Below are 20963 nucleotides of genomic sequence, written 5' to 3'. Positions count from 1 at the left end.
TAATTATTTTAACCCAAAATATAAATTCTACTTAAATTGTACAGCTCTATGGATTGCAAACAGTTTAACTACTGCATCAGTTAAGGTGGAACTGACAATTAAACTGGAGACAGCCTTGAAACTGGACGGACAGACAGACTGCTTTCTCGTGCTTATGCACCAGAAACTCTGCTAACGCTAAAGCTGTTAAAGCTGACCTCCCATTTCCCAGTACACCTTAAATTTTACTAAAGTAACCCTTCTATATTTCTCAGATTATAAATGTTACATTTTAGTAGTATAAGCTATGGAAGTGTGAATGCCGTGTAACTGCTGCACCATTTAAGGTGGAATGGAAAACTGGTCTTAAACTGTAAATATATATAGTGTATAACTGTGAAATTTTAAGAAATTTACCCACTCATTCACTACCAGCCTTAAGCTATAATACCACTATATTTGCACTACTGTTTATACGGGTTCTGTTTATACTTGTACTGTCATTCGCTCTTAATCAGCCCCCTAATCACTATTACACTATTGTCTTTTGTCTCACGTTTGTCTGTATGTGTCCCTGTTGTATTGTAAATATAGTGCCTCCCCTTCTTTTGTATTTATAATCTTATTTCTGTACTTGCTTTAATTTTTGGGAAGGAGAGTAACGTAATTTCAATTCTCTGTATGTCCTGTACATATGCAGTATTGACAATAAAACTACTTAAAAAAAACTATTCAAAAACTATTTTCCTGTCTATAACAATTACTTTAAAACTAATAAAACGTTAAATAATAAAAGTTTATTTTAGCAGCAGTTTTAATAAGGAGCTGGGCTAAGGAAGCTCCGCCCCCTGCGCCAGAACGGGGCGTGGACTCGGGTTCAACGAGGGCGTGGCCTGTGCGGTGATGTCATTGGAGTAAACAGAAAAGATGGCGACGCCTTGTAACGGAGGAGAGCGGCTTTCTGGAGCGAGCGGCGGAGCGGCCGAGCCACGGCCCAAGACCCTGACGGAGCTGCCCGCCGAGCTGCTGGAGTACATCCTGTGCTTCCCCGCGCTCTCCCACACCGACATCTGCAGCGTGTCGCGCTGCTGCCGGAGACTGCACGACGTCTGCCACAGCAGCGGGAAGGTCTGGAGCCACCAGTACAAACTCAGGTTAAACCCTGCGCTCATAAATCCCTCACATTATTTATTACACCCTTTAATTCTCATAAACTCTGTTCTTTATTAGTTTATTTAGCGTTTAAACTGTGCAAGATTACTCTGAGCGACATCTGCAGCTCTGCTCCTGCACCTCAAACCCTGCTGACTAAACTTCACCTCCTGTCAACCAGATTATAATCACAATCTGTCGGTCCACCTTAAATTTTGCAGTTTACAGTAACAGCTTTTGGGGCGCCTATACAGTGTATCTACTACAGCATTTAAGGTGGAACGGGCAGTTCAAACGAAAACATCTCTGAAACTGTAGAGGTAGATTTATGGACGAAAAGAATATACTAATATTTAGAGGATAGACAGACAGACAGACATATAGACGGACATATAGATAGACAGACATATAGATAGACAGACATATAGATAGACAGATAGACAGACAGACAGATAGACAGACAGACAGATAGACAGACAGACAGATAGATAGATAGACAGACATATAGACAGACATATAGACAGACATATAGACAGACATATAGACAGACATATAGATAGATAGATAGACAGACAGACAGACAGACAGACAGACACCACATAAGATAAAGTTACTGACTGAAGTTCAGCTATTTTCCAGATTTTATCCAGATATTTCTGTTCATTTTTTAAATGTTTTGGTCCACCTTAAATTTTACATGTTACAATTATAGCTATTTAAGCGTGTGTACTGTAGACTGTATAAAAGTCAGTCTGTGGTGTATACAGTGTGACCACTGTACCATTTAAGGTGGAACAGACAATTCATTTAAAATTAATTAATTTATTATTAAAATGTTTTGGTCCACCTTAAATTTAACAGTTTACAATTATAGCTATTCAAATGTATATAAATTAAGTCTATGGTGTAATATACAGTACTGTACCATTTAAGCTGGAACAGACAATTAAGCGGAAAACAGTTCTTTAGATTGCTCGAAAAATAGATTTTACGCAGATTGATTGATTTGTATTAAAGTCAGTCTATGGTGTAACTTATAAAGTGTAGCCACTTTACCATTTAAGGTGGAACAGACAATTAAACGGAGAACAGCTCTAAAACTGCATCAATAGATGTATAGATGGATGGATATGAACTTTTTGCTTATGAATCACAAACACTTGTGACTAAAGTTGATCTTTCAGTCTGCCTTAATTTTTAATCAGTTACAGCTATTAGAGTTGGTTATATACAGTGTAACTACTGCATCAGTTTAAAGGTAACTGACTGACAGACAGACAGACAGACAGATTGATTAAGGATCACTCTGAGTGACATCTGATGATCTGCTTATGCATCAGAAACCCTGCTAACTAAAGCTGACCTCCTATTTCCCAGTCCACCTTAAATTTTATTAAAGTTACCCTCCTATTTCTCAAATTATAATTGTAATGTCCACCTTAAACATTACATTTTGCAATTATAGCTAATGGAGAATGTATGCGTGTAACAGCTGCACTATTTAAGGTGGAATGGAAATTGTTCTAAAACTATATAGATAGATATAGATAATCCATATCCAGGAAATTGCCCCATAATGTTCCATCAATAAAACATAATAATGGTCTGTGCTGTCTAATTTTTTATTTATTTTTTGGCTCAGAATCATCCATATTTGAGCGATTGACCCAAAAACCGAGGTCAGATGGAATTGTCAGTTTTTTCATATGAACACAGATCATGGTAGGATGCAAATTGCTTATATATATCATGCATTTTTCCTATTTTATTAAATGCAGGATTTTTCTTCCATTTCTCAGCCCAGGATTTATTAGATCTAAGCTTAACCCGGGTCCTGGAAACTGGCCCATATTGATCAAACTCTCAAGAGACAGATTAGCCAAGACTTGGCAACCCAAAGCCAGAATGCAATAACATTTACATAAAGCTGCTATCTACTGATATATTTCTGTTGAATTGAATTTGTTAAATTTGACCTTGAATAACCTCAGAAATTCTTGGATAATCTGGTGCAGTCGCCTTTTGCCAGCAGCGAACAGCAGCCAAGTTTAATTTGTTGTTTTTCATAATGCAACTCAAGTATTCTTTGTGCATAATGTTTTAATGCTGTAATGTTTTGGCCTAGAAAAAAGATTAAACCTTCTACATTTTTTCAGAATAATTCTGAATTTAAGCGCAGTCTTTTTGAAGCAGACTGTTATCAGTTTGTTTAATGTATTAATATCTGTTTAGTCTGTGCTGGGTTCTATTTTTAGTTGAAGATGAATAACAGAACTGTCTGTCTGTCTTGTGTTTTTCCCAGGTGGCCCAGACTCCAGAGACTTTATCGTCAGAATGAATCCTACGACTGGCAGAAGGAGTACAGGACCAGGCACATGGTGTGTCTACAGATCCAAAGAACAGTGGTGTCCATCTCCAAGAGATTCTTCACAGAAGTTGTAAGTCTTCAAGTGAAAGACCTAGAGAATTAATGTATTGTAAATAAGTGTAATCATTGTTGAACGAGATGATAAGGAGATATTGCTTATTTTTTGCCAAATTCTGCACAGATTCATCTTTCGGATGTAATTAAAATCAATTGGATACTTTATTATACACTCACTGACAAAAACAAACTCGAGCAGATATGTACTGTATTCTTGGGACAATAAGGCGCACCAGATTATAAGAGGCACTATCAAAGAATGTATATTTTCTGGTCTATTTTCATGCATACAAAGCATACCGGAATATAAAGTGCATTAAGTGACACTAGTAAGGAAGCCTACATCGAGGTGATGAAGGTTGTCGCCGTGCTTCACTTCTAATGGGGAAGCTGGAGGAAGCACCTAAATAAATAAAACTATAATTCTTAAAAAAAATAAAATATCTTTTAAAGTTAAAAGAGCGCTGGATGTTGATCTACACAGATTTCTCTTCTGAAAACTGTTTTTTTCCTTGAATAAAGTGCTTCCTTTTATTTACAGTAAGCTTAGATTTCCAATATTTTGTCTAAGAGTGAGTCTTCAGTAAAGTTTCTCCAGCACTAAGGCTGGGAGCAGCAGCATTAGCATTAGCTGCGAACCACAGTGTTAGCAGGATGTAAATGTCTCCGATAGATATAGACTGAAGAACCCTGATTGTTTCGAAAAGTTAGCTGTTCGTCCCATTTAGCTTGTTTTAACACAGCAAACATGCAGACTACAGTTCAATATACTCACCTCTGAATGGCAAAAGAGCTAACTCCGGTTAGCTGCTAATGCTAAAGCTTATAATGGTGTACTTCAGAGGAGTGGCTTTACTGCTCCTTAATACCTGACTGGTAAAATTCATACACAAAGTGCACCGGATTATAAGGAGCACTGCTGATTTTTGAAAAAAATAAATAAATAAATAAGAATGGATTTAAAGTGTGCCTTATAGTCTGACATATACTGTAAATTATATAAAAAGAAAATATCTCAGAGGCTAATTTTGGGTAGTTTACCTCCTTGTGAGAGATCGTTTTCTGATTGAAAGGCCTTATGAGAGACTTTTAGAGAAGCAGGATGGCCCTATTAGCCCAGCTTGGATGGCAGCTTCTTCCGGCCCAGCTGTGGGGAACATACAGCTCTGGAAAAAAATTAAGAGACCACTTCAGTTCTGAATCCGTTTCTCTGATTTTGCTATTTAAAGCTTTATGTTTGAGTAAAATGAATGTGATTGTTTTATTCTATAAAATACAGACAACATTTCTCCCAAATTCCAGGTAAAAATATTGTCATTTAGAGCATTTATTTGCAGTAAATGAGAAATGGCTGAAATAACAAAAAAGATATTACATTTTTCAAAGGAAACAAGTTCATATTCATAAAGAGTTCAAAAATCAATATTTGGTGGAATAACCATGGTTTTTAATTACAGTTTTCATGCATTTTGGCATCATGTTCTCCTCCACCAGTCTTACACACTGCTTTTGGATAACTTTATGTCTTTACTCCTGGTGCAAAACTTTAGGCAGTTCAGTTTGGTTTGATGGCTTGTGATCATCCATCTTCCTCTTGATTAGTCTCAACATTTTTAGTGGTCTCTTATTTTTTTCCAGAGCTGTATGTGGGTAAATGTGCCACAGGATACCATATGGAACCTGTGTACATTTGCATTTATGGTATTTTACTGACAAGTTTATTCCTGTACTGTTGGGAGTCTTGCCCAGGGACTCTTATTGGTGTAGCACAGCCTTTAGTCACCTAGGCCAGGAATTACACCGCAATCTCCCACACAACTTCTATTATATTAATTTACATTAATATCATCATTTCTTGTCAGTGAGTGTATATTTGAAGTAAAGTAAAGGTATTATATTTTAAAGCTGTTGAGTTGAAAGGCTGGTATATTTGTGAGGTAAGTGGGTCGTGGCTGTTTGAGAAGCACTAACCCAGAGGTCTGTAACTCAGCCTTGCGTTGGCCAGGTTCTGGGGGACAGCTTTACAGAGATCGAGTCCCTGGGTGCTCCTGAACATTTCTGCGAAGACGAGCTCCTCTCCATTCTCAATTCCGACAGAAGGTCAGCACTGCTTTAGGGTCTTTTTTTTCCACCTTTATCTTTATATTCTTTCAGCTTACTGAAGATTCTCCTGTTCTTGTTTCTGTGTCTTGTTCTACTTTTTAGAAAAAGCTTGACTCTCAAGTACTATGCAAAGAAAATCCTGTACTTCCTCCGCCAGCAGAACATCTTAAGGAGTCTGAAGGCCTTCCTGGAGCGTCCTCCGGAGGAGCAGTCTGCGCTGGAAGGTGAAACCATTCATCCACCCGTCGAGTTAGATACTATATATATATTTTTGCATTTTTGTCATACTGATATCTTTCAGATTGTCAAAAAAACTTTAATATTAGACAGATGTAACCTGAGTAAATATGAAGATCACTTTTTAAATTATGAAATTACTTCAAAAGGGTATGGGCAACTCATCCAGGAGGTCACAAAACAACCCAGAACAACATTTAAAAAATTGCAGGTAGCACTTTCCTCAGTTAAGGTCGGTGTTAATAATTTAATAAGAAGAAAGAGACTGGTTGAAAATTGTCTCCATGGAAACGTTCTAAGATAACAAAAAAAAACATTGCTGACCAAAAAGAACAAAACAACCCATCTCATATTTACCAAAAAAACAACCAAGATTGTTGCAACCAAGCTTTTAGGTTTAGGAGGCAAAAACTTTTATTTTATTTTATTATATTTATTTATTATAGTTTTTACACAGAGCTAGATTGGTCTGGATAGTTTTATTTATTTAAGGAAAAATATGTATTTCAAAAAGTGCATTTTATATTTACTCAGGTTACCTTTGTCTGATATTAAGTTTGTTCAAAAAAAAGCAAAAACAAAAGAAATCTTTAGGGGGGGGGGGGGGGGGGGTGGCGTGCACAGACATTTTGGGGGGCAAGTGCTCAGGGGGGGAAAAGGTATTTATCAATACCATATGTACAAATCAAGCCCTGAATATATTTCTGGCTTCAACATGAATATCAACATGCCCACTTAATTTTACTGCCCCCCCCCCCCCCCCCCCCCCCTAAAGATTTCTTTTGTTTTTGCTTTTTTTTGAACAAACTTAATATCAGACAAAGGTAACCTGAGTAAATATAAAATGCACTTTTTGAAATACATATTTTTCCTTAAATAAATCTATCATTGATTTGGGCTAGAGCGGCTAGTTTATCTGGTGACCAGTCGGCTAAAGATGCTTAGTAGTTTGGTGCTGTATGAGACATTTTACTGCTCAACAAAATGATTTCACGTTGGGCTTAGAGGGCAAACGGTAGGATTTTACTTGATGTGTTTGTTACCTGGCTGGTGGGACACGGGGGAGAAGAAGCCGTGCGTGCTGTGCTGAAGACTCGCTGAACTGAACTGCTGCTGCAGCGCGTGACCGCGCGGGATCACGTGACAGAGGAAGAGAGAGGTCGGGTGTGTGAGAGCTGATTTCAGGGCATTCTGTTTTCACTCGTTTTTAATCGCCCAGGTTTTCAAAAGATCGTTTCAAACCGGCCTCAGTAAAATCTTCAAAAGGGCACTTTGGTTGATAAAGGGCAGAGTTGGTGGTGCTTTAGCACCACCTGATGTCTGTCTGCACACCTCTGGGGGGCAAATAATTTTTCACGACACTGTACACTTTAAAACTGCCCCCACTGATGTTGATTTGAGATGAAAATCATAGGGCATTTCATGATATGATATTTGATATTATCACGATACTGTGATATTCTGTGATTCTGTGATATTCAATATATCGCAAAACACAATTATCTATGATGCTTCACAGCATCTGTGTTACTGAAGAGGATAAAATAACCCTAAAGAAAAAAACACCAGGATTTATTATCAGTTTCACATAATGTTTTTTTTTTTCTCCTGAAGGTGCTGTATTAGTGGATCAGTATTGTAATCCTCTGGCTGACGTTACCCTTGAAAGTATATCTGCCCAGCTGAATGACATCACTGAGAAGGTGAAGAAGTATCTACGAGTGAAGAACGCCTCCCATCCCAGCCTGAGAACAAGCCAAGGTACGTCAGGTCTTGGCATCTTGTGTCTGCAACAGGAGTTATCCAAAAGCAGTGTGTAAGACTGGTGGAGGAGGACATGCCAAGATGCATGAAAACTGTCATTAAAAAAACAGGGTTATTCCACCAAATATTGATTTCTGAACTCTTAAAACTTGAATATGAACTTATTTGCTTCTTTGCATTATTTGAGGTCTGAAAGCTTGACATCTTTTTTGTTATTTCAGCCATTTCTCATTTTCTGCAAATAAATGCTCTAAATGACAATATTTGTATTTGAAATTTGGGAGAAATGTTGTCTGTAGTTTATAAAATTAAAACAACAATGTTCATTTTACTTAAACATATATAGAGGAACTGATCCAGACACTGAAGTGGTCTCTCAATGTTTTCCTGTTTTACAGGTGACTGTTTATTAGTGGAGGATTTTGAGCTCCAGAGGCAGGTCATCTGTGCCCTCAACGCAGTTTTATACGAGCAGCTCCAGTTTAAGGGCAACGAATGTGACTACTACAACCCCCTCAACTCATACATACACCAGGTACACCACTGCTTCACCCCACCCAACTTTCTTTCTGGTGTACAGTACCAAAAAAAAAAGTTTACACACACCTTAAATTAAGTGGCTTTCAGTTAACAGTTGTGCTAAAATTAGTCAAGAGTTAATTACTTGAATTTCTTGTCTCTTAATAAAGTGTTTGAGAGCATCAGTTTTAAAGTTGTGAAGAGTTTACAGTGTATACAGTGAATTATAGCTCTATTTGAGTAATGTTCTAATCCAGATTATGAGAAGCAAGAACTACTCAACTAAATATAGAATAAAAATGACTTTAAGAAAAAATAAATGTCAGTCAATCAAGAAAGAAGAATTTCAAGAACTGTTTAAAAAAAAAAAAGACCATCAGAATCATTATGATAAAACTGGCACTCATCAGGACCGCCCAAGTAAAGGAGGAGCAAGAGCCTCAGAACCTGCAAAGATAAGATTACATAAACACTTCATAGAGTATTTTGTTTAGTTTAACACTTTTAAGTTACCACTTTATTCCTTATACAGTATTCCATTATAATCTGGATCACTTCACTATTCATTTACAATGTAGGAAAAATAAATTTAAAAAATCAAATTGAATGAGAAGGTATCTCCAAACTTTTGACTGGTACTGTGTGTACGTATGTGTATGTATGTATATATAATATATATATATATATATATATATATATATATATATATATATATATATATATATATATATATATATATATATATATATATATGTGTGTGTGTGTATATATGTATGTATGCATTTTAACTGGAGTCTCTGTACCTCTATTCATCATTAAATTGGTAAAATAAATAAATATATTTATTACAAAATCTCCTCCTCTGGTTAGGTGCTACTGCGGCGGACCGGTATTCCCATCAGCCTCTCTGTGTTGTATATGATGCTGGCAAGAAAGCTGGGTGTCCGCCTGGAGCCGGTCAACTTCCCCAACCACTTCCTGTTACGGTGGTGTCAGCGCCAGGCCAGGTGGGCGTTTGGTCTCAGTGATCATTTTTTGTTACCTGATGATAATTTTGGTCATTTTGGATGAGAACCTCAGACAGAACACAGCAGGATTAGCCAGCAGACTTCGCCTGAGGGAAGGATCTGTACCTACTGTCTGTGGCAAGGCTGAGTCTTGTGCTCCTATCACAGTTTGCATATACTAGCTTGTTCATGTTTTGCCATCATTTAGCTCAATCTAAAAACATGGGCTGTGGCCAGCAAAAAGCTTATTTATATAAAAGTGACGAAGACCTTAAGTGGCTCATCCTGAAACTGGTAAGAATAGATGGCGAGATCTCTTTATCTTTATGTTTATCTCTTGATTTTGTGTAAAACAACTTCATGAACATGTTTTGTAGAGCCCATAGACCTGTTCTAACTTGTGTAAAAAGATGTAGAATATGTCCCCTTTAAAGGATCGTCCTGATCGATTACTGATTTTGAATGTTTATTTATTTTATTTATTTATTTTTAGATCAGGAGCATATAAAACCATGAAAATAACTAATAACAAAAAAAAACAAAATTACTGACAATTGGTTTTGTGTACTACTACTACTACTACTTTTAAGCATGGTATTCTTATTATTTGATAGTACAAAGACATACAAAGTGGAATTAAAAAAAAAATATATATATATATATATATAAAGTATATATGTATGTAATGTGTAATCCATGTTTTTGCTGTGTTTTTTTCTGTGTGCAGTAGTGAGGATATTTACGACTATGTGTACATCGATGCGTTCGGGAAGGGGAAGCAGCTGACGGCTAAAGAGTGTGAGTACCTGATCCGTCAGCAGGTGACAGCAGATTACTACAGCTCCATCAGCACCACAGAGCTGCTGCTGAGGATGGTGGGTAACCTGCTCAACATCGGCAAAAGGGGGTGAGTTATTGTTGACTCGTCTTTAATTTATTTATGAAATGATAATATTAATAAATAGTAATGTAAACCTGTGTTTTACTAGTTTTGTTTGGATGACCTATTGTCCCAAATATTTTATTTTTTTTATTAGATTTTTTTACTATAATTTATTATATTATATACTTTATTATACTTACATTTTTAAGAACATGTTATGCCACTGATATAATGAAAATACTATAAAAATAATGCATTTATACATTACATTAAAAAAGATATTCATTCCGGTTATAAAGATTGGAATATGTTTTTTTTGTTTTTTTTAATTTATTTATCATTCAGAAATAAAAATGTTCTTCTCAAACAAGGTTGAAATGCAGGCTTATTAATATTAATGGGATGTTGAGCAGGGGTTTGCATGGTCAATGAAATTCTGAATAATTCCTGGAATCTGAACATAGCCATTTTCAGGCCTGGATAAGTTTTCGAAAAATAAAAATTCCCAGAAAGTTTTGGAAAAGTCATGGAAATTTGGTCTACAAATGTTTGTGTTTCACTTTTGTGTATAAGTCGATAGAGAATTCTATTTTCTATTTTGAGCTAGAAATTACGTCAGCTCTAAGTTAATTCAGTAATTTAATCCCTACACAGTGGAGCTCTCAGGATCTGACACACATTTTATTATTAAAGATTGTGTGTCAACATTTTATCTGATTCATTTTAGATCTATTATAATTTTTTTTATCCATCTCTGCACTGTCACCTGAATGTCACCTGAATGTCACCTGAATGTCACCTGAATGTCACCTGAATGTCACCTGAATGTCACCTGAATGTGGACAAGACAAAGGAAATGGTTGTTGACTTCAGGAGAGCACAACACACCCACTCTCCACTCAACATCGACGGGTCCTCTGTGGAGATTGTTAAGAGCACCAAGTTCCTTGGTGTCCACTTAGCAGATAACCTCACCTGGACCCTGAACACCAGCTCTACAGCCAAGAAAGCCCAGCAGCGTCTCTACTTCCTCTGGAAGCTGAGAAAGGCCCGTCTCCCTCCACCCATCCTCACACTCTTCTATAGAGGGACCATTGAGAGCATCCTGAGCAGCTGCATCACTGCCTGGTTTGGGACCTGCACCGTCTCTGACCGCAAGACCCTCCAGCGTATTGTGAGGACAGCTGAGAGGATCATCGGCGTCTCTCTCCCCTCCATCACGGACATTTACACCACCCGCAGCATCCGCAAAACAACCAGCATTGTGAATGACCCCACCCATCCCTCACACGAACTGTTCTCCTTCCTGCCTTCGGGAAGAAGGTACCGCAGCATCCGGTCCAGCACGACCAGATTCTGCAACAGCTTCTACCCCCAAGCCATCAGACTCCTTAACTGCAGAGACTGAACTGATGGTTTTTCTGTACATGCACACACACTCTTACCCCACTTACCCCAGAAAATGGAAAGCACTAAAAACCCTACTACCTCACTGGACTCTATTGCACACTGTGTAATAGAGGTAATTACTACCTCACTGGTCTTTTTTGCACACTTTTTGCACACTGCAAAATTTGCACACTGTCTTGTTATTTATTATTCTTTGTCTGTATGGTGTTGTATTGTCTGTCTGCACTTTTGTACTGTTGCACTAATGTTCTGTCTACACTGTGTTTATGTGCACCATGGTCCCTGGAGGAACGTTGTTTCGTTTCACTGTGTACTCTGTATATAGCTGAAATGACAATAAAAAACACTTTGACTTTGACTTTGATTGATGTTTTAAAAATTAAATCGTGGATGAACTCTGGTTGAGGTGCTTAATATTCTAACAGGTCTAAATATTGTACAATAAATGGATAATATAATAATCTTGACTGGCCTGGTCACATGATGAACCTCAGCATCCTTTTGTTTTGCTTCAAGTTCAAAAAACAGACTTCTGTGGTTTGTGGTGACTTGTAATTATTTTACAGGCTGATTCTAACACTAGTTCTGTATGTGTGTGTTTTCTGCAGAGAAGGCAATGAGAAGTCGTATCAGCTGCTGAGGGACTCTCTGGATCTCTACCTCACCATCGACCCTGATAACGTCCAGTATTTACTGCTGCAGGCCAGACTCTACTTCCACCTGGGCATCTGGCCTGAGAAGGTCAGCACTCTTTTTATTGAAATACTTAAATGTTTATTCAAAACATATTCGACTTTCACTTCAAGTAGAGCAGATTTCCAACATATAGTACATTTTATATAATATAGTACAGTAAAATATCTAGTCTAAGTCTAGTCTGCTAGGCCTAAAACACACTACACTATTATTACTGTCACCCTCCAAAAAATACAAAAAAAATTAATCCTATTGCCGGTTTGAATCCTGTTCATGCAGCTTGCCATCAGCTGCCAGAGCCCTGAGAGAGCACAATTGGCCTTGCTCCCTCTGGTTTGGTAGATGCTTTATGTTTCACAATCACAGAATTGTTGTTATGACATTTTTATATAATATAATTAATGTTTATTATTTAATATATATATATATATATATATATATTTTTTTTTTTTTTAATTCTAGGGGACAATTTGGATGTGTTCTTTTTTTTTGGGGGGGGGATTGGGATTTGGAATGTGCAGATACTCAAAATTAAATGACTCTGACTCCGGGGCAAAAAAAATGTGATTGGGACATCCCTAAATACAAAAAACAAATTGTCCAGTATGTGTGTTTTGTCTTCAGGTTCTGGATATCCTGCAGCACATCCAGGCTCTGGACCCGTCTCAGCACGGTGCTGTTGGGTATCTGGTGCAGCACACTCTGGAACACATCCAGCACAAGAGACACCCCATAGAGCCCGAGGTGAAGAGACGCAGTGCCCCCGAACACTGCCAGGTGCAGTACTCTGTGGGTCTCGTCATGAAACACAAGAGGTGTGTATGAGATGGTAATGATCAATATAGATGGTTTTTAATTTGGTCATTGCAGACTAGGCCTGTGACGATAATTACTTTTAACGATTTATCATACAATATATGGGCATAACCCCAAAAAGCTAATTTAACTGTCAATTGTTGAGAGCAAAGTTTTTGAATGCAAGAGTCTGTTTCATGCAGCGCTCACGGATTTAATTTACTCACGTGTAAAATATAGGTGTGCTCACACACATCTACCATGCTTTCTCGCAGATTAACTCTCCTCTTGTACAAATCTGCGAATCTGTGTGCTTGTAGAGCATTCCCTGTTCGAGTGCGGAGATTTTTTACTGCAACAAAGCTGGCAAAAGTCTCCGGCCAATCAGAAGTGGCAATAGGATTTGACCAATTGAATTCTTAATCATGCTTGCTCTGCTTTCTCATTGGTTGGAAAAAACGCAATGAAACCGCCCCCACCATCCTGCCCCCTGCAACTTTTCCAAGATGGATGATTATGTTAGGTAGTCTCTAGATCTGTCATATATATATATATATATATATATATACAGTGAGTCCAAGAAGTATTTGATCCCTTGCTGATTTTCTTCGTTGGCCCACTAATAAAGACATGATCATTCTATACTTTTAATGGTAGATGTATTCTTACATGGAGAGACAGAATATTAAAAAGAAAATCCAGAAAATAAATCTAAGGAATATATATTAATTGATTTGTATTTCATGGAGTGAAATAAGTATTTGATCCCTTAGTATTCATTAGCAGTTCTGGCTTTTACAGACCAGTTAGACACTCCCAATCAACTTGTTACCTGACCTGAAGCCACCTGTTCTCACTAATCACTTGTGTGAAAAACACCTGTCCACAGAATCAGACAGATCACACAGATTTCAAGTCTCCAACATGGGTAAAACCAAAGAGCTGTCACAGGACCTCAGAGTCAGAATTGTTGACCTTCACAAAGCTGGAATGGGCTACAAAAAGATTAGTAAGGTGTTGGATGTGAAAGTAACAACTATTGGTGCAATTATCAGAAAGTTTAAAGAGTATAACATGACAATCAACAGACCTCGGCCCGGTGCTCCAAAGAAGATTTCGCCTCGTGGGGTGGCAATGATGCTGAGAACGGTCAGAAATCGTCCTGCAACCACTCGGCAGGAGTTAGCAAATGACCTGAAGGCAGCTGGGACCACAGTTTGCAAGGAAACAATTGGCAACACTTTGCGCAACAATGGATTCACATCCTGCAGTGCCCGAAAGGTACCCCTGCTGAAGAGAGCACATGTGGAGGCGCGCCTCAAGTATGCCAATGATCATTTGAAAGATGAACCAAGTTATTGGGAGAAGGTTTTGTGGTCAGACGAGACCAAAATTGAACTTTTTGGCCTCAACTCCACCCGCCATGTGTGGAGGAAGAAAAATGCTGCCTATGACCCCAAGAACACTGTGCCCACCGTCAAGCATGGAGGTGGAAGCATAATGTTTTGGGGGTGTTTCTCTGCCAAGGGTAAAGGGCTACTTCACCGCATCACTGGGAAGATGGATGGAGCCATGTACCGCACAATCCTGAGGGACAACCTCCTCCCCTCTGCCAGGGATCTGAAAATGGGCCGTGGTTGGGTCTTCCAACATGATAACGACCCTAAACATACAGCAAAGGCAACAAAGGATTGGCTCAAGAAAAATCACATTAAGGTCATGGAGTGGCCCAGCCAGTCGCCAGACCTCAATCCGATCGAAAATCTATGGAGGGAGCTGAAGGTCAGAGTTGCCAAGCGACAGCCCACCAACCTTCATGATTTAGAGAGGATCTGCAAAGAAGAGTGGGCCAAAATTCCCCCTGGTGTGTGTGCTAAACTTGTGGTTAACTACAACAAACGTCTCACCGCTGTGCTTGCAAACAAAGGCTTTGCCACTAAGTATTGAGTGTGTTTGGCAAGAGGGATCAAATACTTATTTTCCTCATTGAAATACAAATTAATTAAAATATATTCTTTAAAATTATATTCTGGATTTTTGTCTTGATATTCTGTCTCTCCATGTTAGAATATATCTACCATTAAAAGTGCAGAAGGATAGTGTCTTTATTAGTGGGCAAACAAAGAAAATCAGCAAGGGATCAAATACTTCTTGGACTCACTGTATATATATATATATATATATATATATATATATATATATATATATATATATATATTTCACAGAACATCATATATATTAATTCAAATAGATATATCAGTAATAAACCACTTTACCTGAGGCTGTTGACCTGAACAACCCATCTTATAGAAGTTGCAGGGGGCAGGGTGGTTCATCACATTTTTTTTCAACCAATGAGAATTTAGAGCAAGTGGCACTAAAATTAATTGGTCAAATCCTGTTGCTATATCTGATTGGCTGGAGACTTTTGCCAGCTTTGTTGCAGCGATGGTATGAGTGTGTTAGTGTGTGTTGTGCTGATGGTATAATTGGAACAGATACTGCAGCAGTGCTGCTGGAGTTTTTAAACACTGTGTTTTACCCACTCACTCTCCTCCACTCTATTACACACTCCCACTTACAGCTGCTAAGAACCACTGAGGAAGATCAGTGTATCAGCCAATCAACATCAGTTATCATCTCAGGCCTATTCCATCCACACTGTGGGGAAAATCTGTGGTAGTTTGAGAAACGTTTCATTTGGATATGCCTCTAGAGAGTGTTCAGAGTCAGAGCAGCTCTTACAGCCAGAACTCCATTTACAACCCATTTACCTTCCCCCAGTGGCCTCTATTACCCACAATCCTCAGCCGGAGCTCAGTGGAGTGCAGCAGTTCAGTTTACATCAGTTCAGGTTTATTGGTGTTATTAATATGTATGAGTGTAGAGCAGAACAGAGACACTGCATCTGGGTACATCAGACAAACTTACAAACTAACCTTCCAGCGTCTGGAACAATATAAATTATTCTGTTAATAAAAAGTCTTAAAAAAACAGTATCTGTTTTATATTTTAGATTCTGCTAAGTATAACTCTTATCTTTGAGGACAGATCTGCACAAATTAATTTCTCCATTGGGGATTAATAAAGCATCCATCCTTCCATCCATCTTTTTCTTTCTTTCTTTCTTTCTTTCTGTCTATCTTTCTGTCTTTTTTTCTGTCTTTCTTTCTGCCTTTTTCTGTCTTACTTTCTTTTTTTCTGTCCTCCTTTCTGTCCTCCTTTCTGTCTTTCTTTGTATCTTTGTCTTTCTTTTTTTTATTTCTGTCTTTCTTTCTGCCTTTCTTTCTATCTTTATGTCCTTCTTTCTGTCCTCCTTTCTGTCTTTCTTTCTGTCTTTTTTTTCTTTCTGTCTTTCTGCCTTTCTTTCTGTCCTCCTTTCTGTCTTTCTTTCTTTTTGTCTTTATTTTTGTCTTTCTTTTTTCTTTTTTTCTTTCTGTCTTTCTTTCTGTCTTTCTCTCTGTCTTTCGTTCTTACTTTCTTTTTTCTGTCCTCCTTTCTGTCTTTCTTTGTATCTTTGTCTTTCTTTTTTTTATTTCTGTCTTTCTTTCTGCCTTTCTTTCTATCTTTATGTCCTTCTTTCTGTCCTCCTTTCTGTCTTTCTTTCTGTCTTTTTTTTCTTTCTGTCTTTCTGCCTTTCTTTCTGCCTTTCTTTCTGCCTTTCTTTCTGTCCTCCTTTCTGTCTTTCTTTCTTTTTGTCTTTATTTTTGTCTTTCTTTTTTCTTTATTTCTTTTTTTCTTTCTTTTTTTCTTTCTGTCTTTCTCTCTGTCTTTCGTTCTTTCTTTCTTTCTTTCTTTCTGCCTTTATTTCTTTCTGCCTTTCTGCCTTTTTTCTTCTTTCTGCCTTTCTTTCTTTCTTTCTTTCTTTCTTTCTTTCTTTTCTGTCTTTCTTTCTTTCTTTCTTTCTTTTCTGTCTTTCTTTCTGTCTTTCTTTCTTTCTTGGTATTTTAATCTCAGTGTCTTCATGAGGGAGAGTCACCTGGAATAGTTTTCTCAGCGTCTTGAAGGAAGGAGTTTCTGGAGGTGCTGAACAATAGTTGCTGCTTTTCCTTCACGCTGTGAAGCTCCAGCTCATCCCAATTAAATCACCTCAAATCACCATCTCAGTTCATCAGATTTAGATCAGGGATTAATGTGGAGGAATAAAACACTTTTCTACTGTAAACAGTTTACTGCATAATTCTATATGTGTCTTTTATTAGTGTTTATGCTTTAATATTAATCTACAATTTGAATAAGAAGGTCTATCCAGATATTTGACTGTTTGACTGTACTATAAAAAGCAGTGCACATAGTGGAGGTATACAGTCAGTAGGGCTGGACGATATATCGTTTAAGCATCGTCATTGTGATGTGCGCATGCGCCATAGTCGCATTGCAGGATGTGCGATGTGTCACTTAAGGCGATTAAATCAAACATGTCATGTTGCGAAGTTTTTTGATTTTTGACACAAGAAGTACAGTAGATACACAGCACTGTCTCTGTGTCTGTGTGAGTGACAGACTGCTGCTGCCTGAGAAGTGGAGGAGGGGAGGCGTAAACACGAGGTAACCGCATGGCCTCCAGCCACATGGTTGGGCACGTGCTTGTAAACGTGGGGACGTGTTGAAAGCTGTGCACCTCAGTCAAGCACAGTTTTGCAGTTTTGAGGTGCAGATATTTCCAGTTACAGCTGAATTCACACTTTTAATCCCAGAAAAAAAACACTCCTATTAACCTTTTAAAAAGCCATTTAAATGTCTGATTAAAGAGCCGATTACTGTTGGTTTGCTGTTTTCCTCAGGTTTTGAGTGCTCGGCGCTGACTCAGCTCTTGATTACATGTTAACATTGTCTTTTCCTCTATTGTTCTCGTGCACAGGTCAGGTTACAACTGTGTTATTTATGGATGGGATCCCAAATGCACGATGAGTCAGGAGTGGATCACCACCATGAGAGTCCATCAGCTGCCCAACGGTGCCAATCAGCCGTTCTACAACGTACTGGTGCAGGACGGCACCTGCCGATACGCCGCGCAGGGTGAGCACTACTTACAAACACACCAGAGTAACCACCAAGCAAGTAATACCACAGCAACCACATAGAAACAGCATGGCATATATTGGAATATCGTACTTATCGCCCTGCAAAACACTAGCACCGATCTAGCAACCCCTTATCAACAAACCTGAGTAATCAACTAGTAACACCGTAGCAACCACCTTGGATAACCTAACAACCACCTAGCAACCAATTTCGAACACTATAGCAAAGAACTGGTATAGCATAGCATTAACTTAGTAAACATTTACAGTAACAACCATCTGAGATACCATAACAGCCACATAGCAACGCTATAGCATAGCAACCACCTAGTAACACTAAAGCAACCATTTATCAACAACACAGCATCCACCTGAAATACCATATTAATCACTGTGCAGAACACTGTGCAGGACACATCTAGCAACCCCTTATCAACACCCCTAATACTCACCAAGTAATACCACCGCAACAACCTAGAAACATGCCAACCACTTATTAACAGAGTGCCAACCACCAAAATACAATATTAATCACCTTGCAAAACTCCAGCGCCCATGTAGCAGCCCCTTACCAACACACCCAAGTAATCACCTAGTAACACCATAGCAACCACCTGAGCTAACCTAACATCCATTTAGCAACCAGTTAGAAATACTGTAGTAACTAACAGGAGTACTATAGCATAGCAATTTCCTAGCAAACATTTAGCAACACCACAGCAACCAGAGATACCATGACAGCTACCTAGCAACCACATATAAACAACATACCAACTATCTGAGATCCCATAACGGCCACCTAGCAACATCCTAGCAACCTCTTATTAACAACATACCAACTATCCGAGATACCATAACAGCTACTTAGCAACACCATAGCAACCACTTATTAACAACATACCAACTATGGAAGATACCATAGCAGCCACCTAGCAACATCGTAGCAACCACATATAAACAACATACTAACTATGGAAGATACCATAACAGCCACCTAGTAACATCGTAGCAACCACATATAAACAACATACCAACTATCCGAGATGCCATAACAGCCACCTAGCAACATCCTAGCAACCTCTTATTAACAACATACCAACTATCCGAGATACCATAACAGCTACTTAGCAACACCATAGCAACCACTTATTAACAACATACCAACTATGGAAGATACCATAGCAGCCACCTAGCAACATCGTAGCAACCACATATAAACAACATACTAACTATGGAAGATACCATAACAGCCACCTAGTAACATCGTAGCAACCACATATAAACAACATACCAACTATCCGAGATGCCATAACAGCCACCTAGCAACACCATAGCAACCACTTATGAACAACATACCAACCACATGAAATACCATATTAATCGCCTTGCAAAACTCCAGCGTCCATCTAGCAAACCCTTACCAACACGCCCGAGTAATCATCTAGTAACACCATAGCAACCATCTAACATGCCATAACAGCCACCTAGCACCTAGCAACAACCAATCAACTGTCTTTCTGGAACTGGTAGGTATTTTTTCTGTGTTAATGTTGTTAATATGAGTGTTTACTGTGATCCTCTGTAGAGAATCTGGAGCCTCACTCTGCTCCGTTAGAAATCGCTCACCCCGAGGTCGGCCGCTACTTCACCGAGTTCACCGACACTCACTACATCTCCAACGAGGAGCTCCAGACCCGTTACCCCGACGACACGGCCGAGACCCAGAGCGCCGTCCACGAGCTGTACCACGTAAACACCCCCCCCAACTCAGGGCATCCAGCCGCCGGGCCGAGCGCTGACCACACCCACCACCACGCCCACAACACCTCCAACACACCTCCAAACTGACCCCACCCTCATCCCCCATCCCATCCCCTCCTCTCTCTCACTCTTACATCACCGATGCTAAGCTCCTCCCACACCTTTCACACTGGTCCAATCACCTGCTCATCACATTCCATACTGGGGAAGTTCTCCTCTGTTTTTTTTGGTCTGAAGCCAGAATTCATTAAAACAGACCAATCAGATCCTCAGATCCAGTACCAGAGTCCAGGCCTGGGGTTAAAGTTCAAACCAGAAGCTTCGTTCTTAAAGGAGCGTTCCAGCATTTTTCAGCATAATCTCTCTCTATCTGCAGAATCTACACTGAAAAAAAAGATGAGTAAAATTTACTAAAAAAAAAAAAGTTTCTGCATTTTAACTTTCTGCATTCACTTTTATTAGTCAATTTAATTTAATATAAATTTAAGTAACTTCAACTCGGTTTCAAGACTTAAATGTTACATAGAGTAAATAAGTGAACTGAACTTCAGTAAATCCTTTCTTTTAGTAAACTTTACTTCATTTCTGCATACAATATTACCTAATTACAATTACTTAATTTATACAATATTACTTAAATAGTTTATGATACATAATATATTATAATTACTGAAATTTAAATATTTTTTGTTAAAACACAAATTTAAATATTTACATAATCTCAAAGATTTATTTTGTAAACAGACCAAGTCTCACTGCCTCAACACACAGATGGCATGTAATACATTCTATTAATATACTAAAAAGTAAAGAATGTATTATAGCCATCCATGTGTTGAGACAGTGTAATATGTGTGTTTTAACTAAAAATATTTACATTTCAGGAATTATAATATATTATATATCATAAATTATTTTAAATATATTGTATAAATGAAGTAATTGTAGTTAGGTAATATTGTATGCAGAAATGAAGTAAAGTTTACTAAAAGAAAAGATTGACTGAAGTTCAGTTAACTTTTTTAAACCGAGTGGAAGTTACTTAAATGTATCAGATTTAATTTATCAGCAAATGTAGAAAGTTGCGAAACTTTTTTTAAAGTAAATTTTACGCATTTTTTTTTTCAGTGTGTGTCCTACCACTGATCACCACACACAAACATTTCACTATGTTTCCAAAAATTAAGATAAAAATAAGAGACTCTTAT

At 38.2% G+C, this 20963-nt stretch overlaps 1 protein-coding gene across 2 annotated transcripts; it reads left to right on the top strand.

The window, feature by feature from the left end:
* Window positions 1-870: 870 nt before the first annotated feature.
* Window positions 871-19943, top strand: fbxo21 (F-box protein 21). 2 transcript variants are annotated; one of them, XM_022668422.2, is made up of 12 exons: window positions 871-1133; window positions 3434-3569; window positions 5562-5656; window positions 5762-5883; window positions 7511-7657; window positions 8059-8195; window positions 9050-9186; window positions 9914-10093; window positions 12088-12220; window positions 12800-12990; window positions 17832-17989; window positions 19580-19943. In XM_022668422.2, exons 1-12 carry the CDS (start codon window positions 907-909, stop codon window positions 19840-19842), a joined length of 1926 nt encoding a protein of 641 aa, XP_022524143.2. In that variant the 5' UTR covers window positions 871-906; the 3' UTR covers window positions 19843-19943. The 2 variants fall into 2 exon arrangements, with proteins under 2 accessions (XP_022524143.2, XP_022524142.2); XM_022668421.2 differs by having other exon boundaries at window positions 5547-5656.
* Window positions 19944-20963: the final 1020 nt, after the last annotated feature.

The sequence above is a fragment of the Astyanax mexicanus genome, chromosome 22, assembly GCF_023375975.1.
Source record: "Astyanax mexicanus isolate ESR-SI-001 chromosome 22, AstMex3_surface, whole genome shotgun sequence".
NCBI classification, from domain to species: domain Eukaryota; kingdom Metazoa; phylum Chordata; class Actinopteri; order Characiformes; family Acestrorhamphidae; genus Astyanax; species Astyanax mexicanus.
The sequence above is the reverse complement of the archived record's forward strand: the minus strand, read 5'-3'. Positions and strand labels throughout refer to the sequence as shown.

Bases quoted from the DNA above. Each gene is read 5' to 3' on its own strand.
- fbxo21 (XM_022668421.2), top strand. From the start codon at position 907: ATGGCGACGCCTTGTAACGGAGGAGAGCGGCTTTCTGGAGCGAGCGGC. The intron at 1,134-3,433 runs GTTAAACCCTGC...TGTTTTTCCCAG, and splicing joins AGCCACCAGTACAAACTCAG to GTGGCCCAGACTCCAGAGAC. The intron at 3,570-5,546 runs GTAAGTCTTCAA...TCTGTAACTCAG, and splicing joins AGAGATTCTTCACAGAAGTT to CCTTGCGTTGGCCAGGTTCT.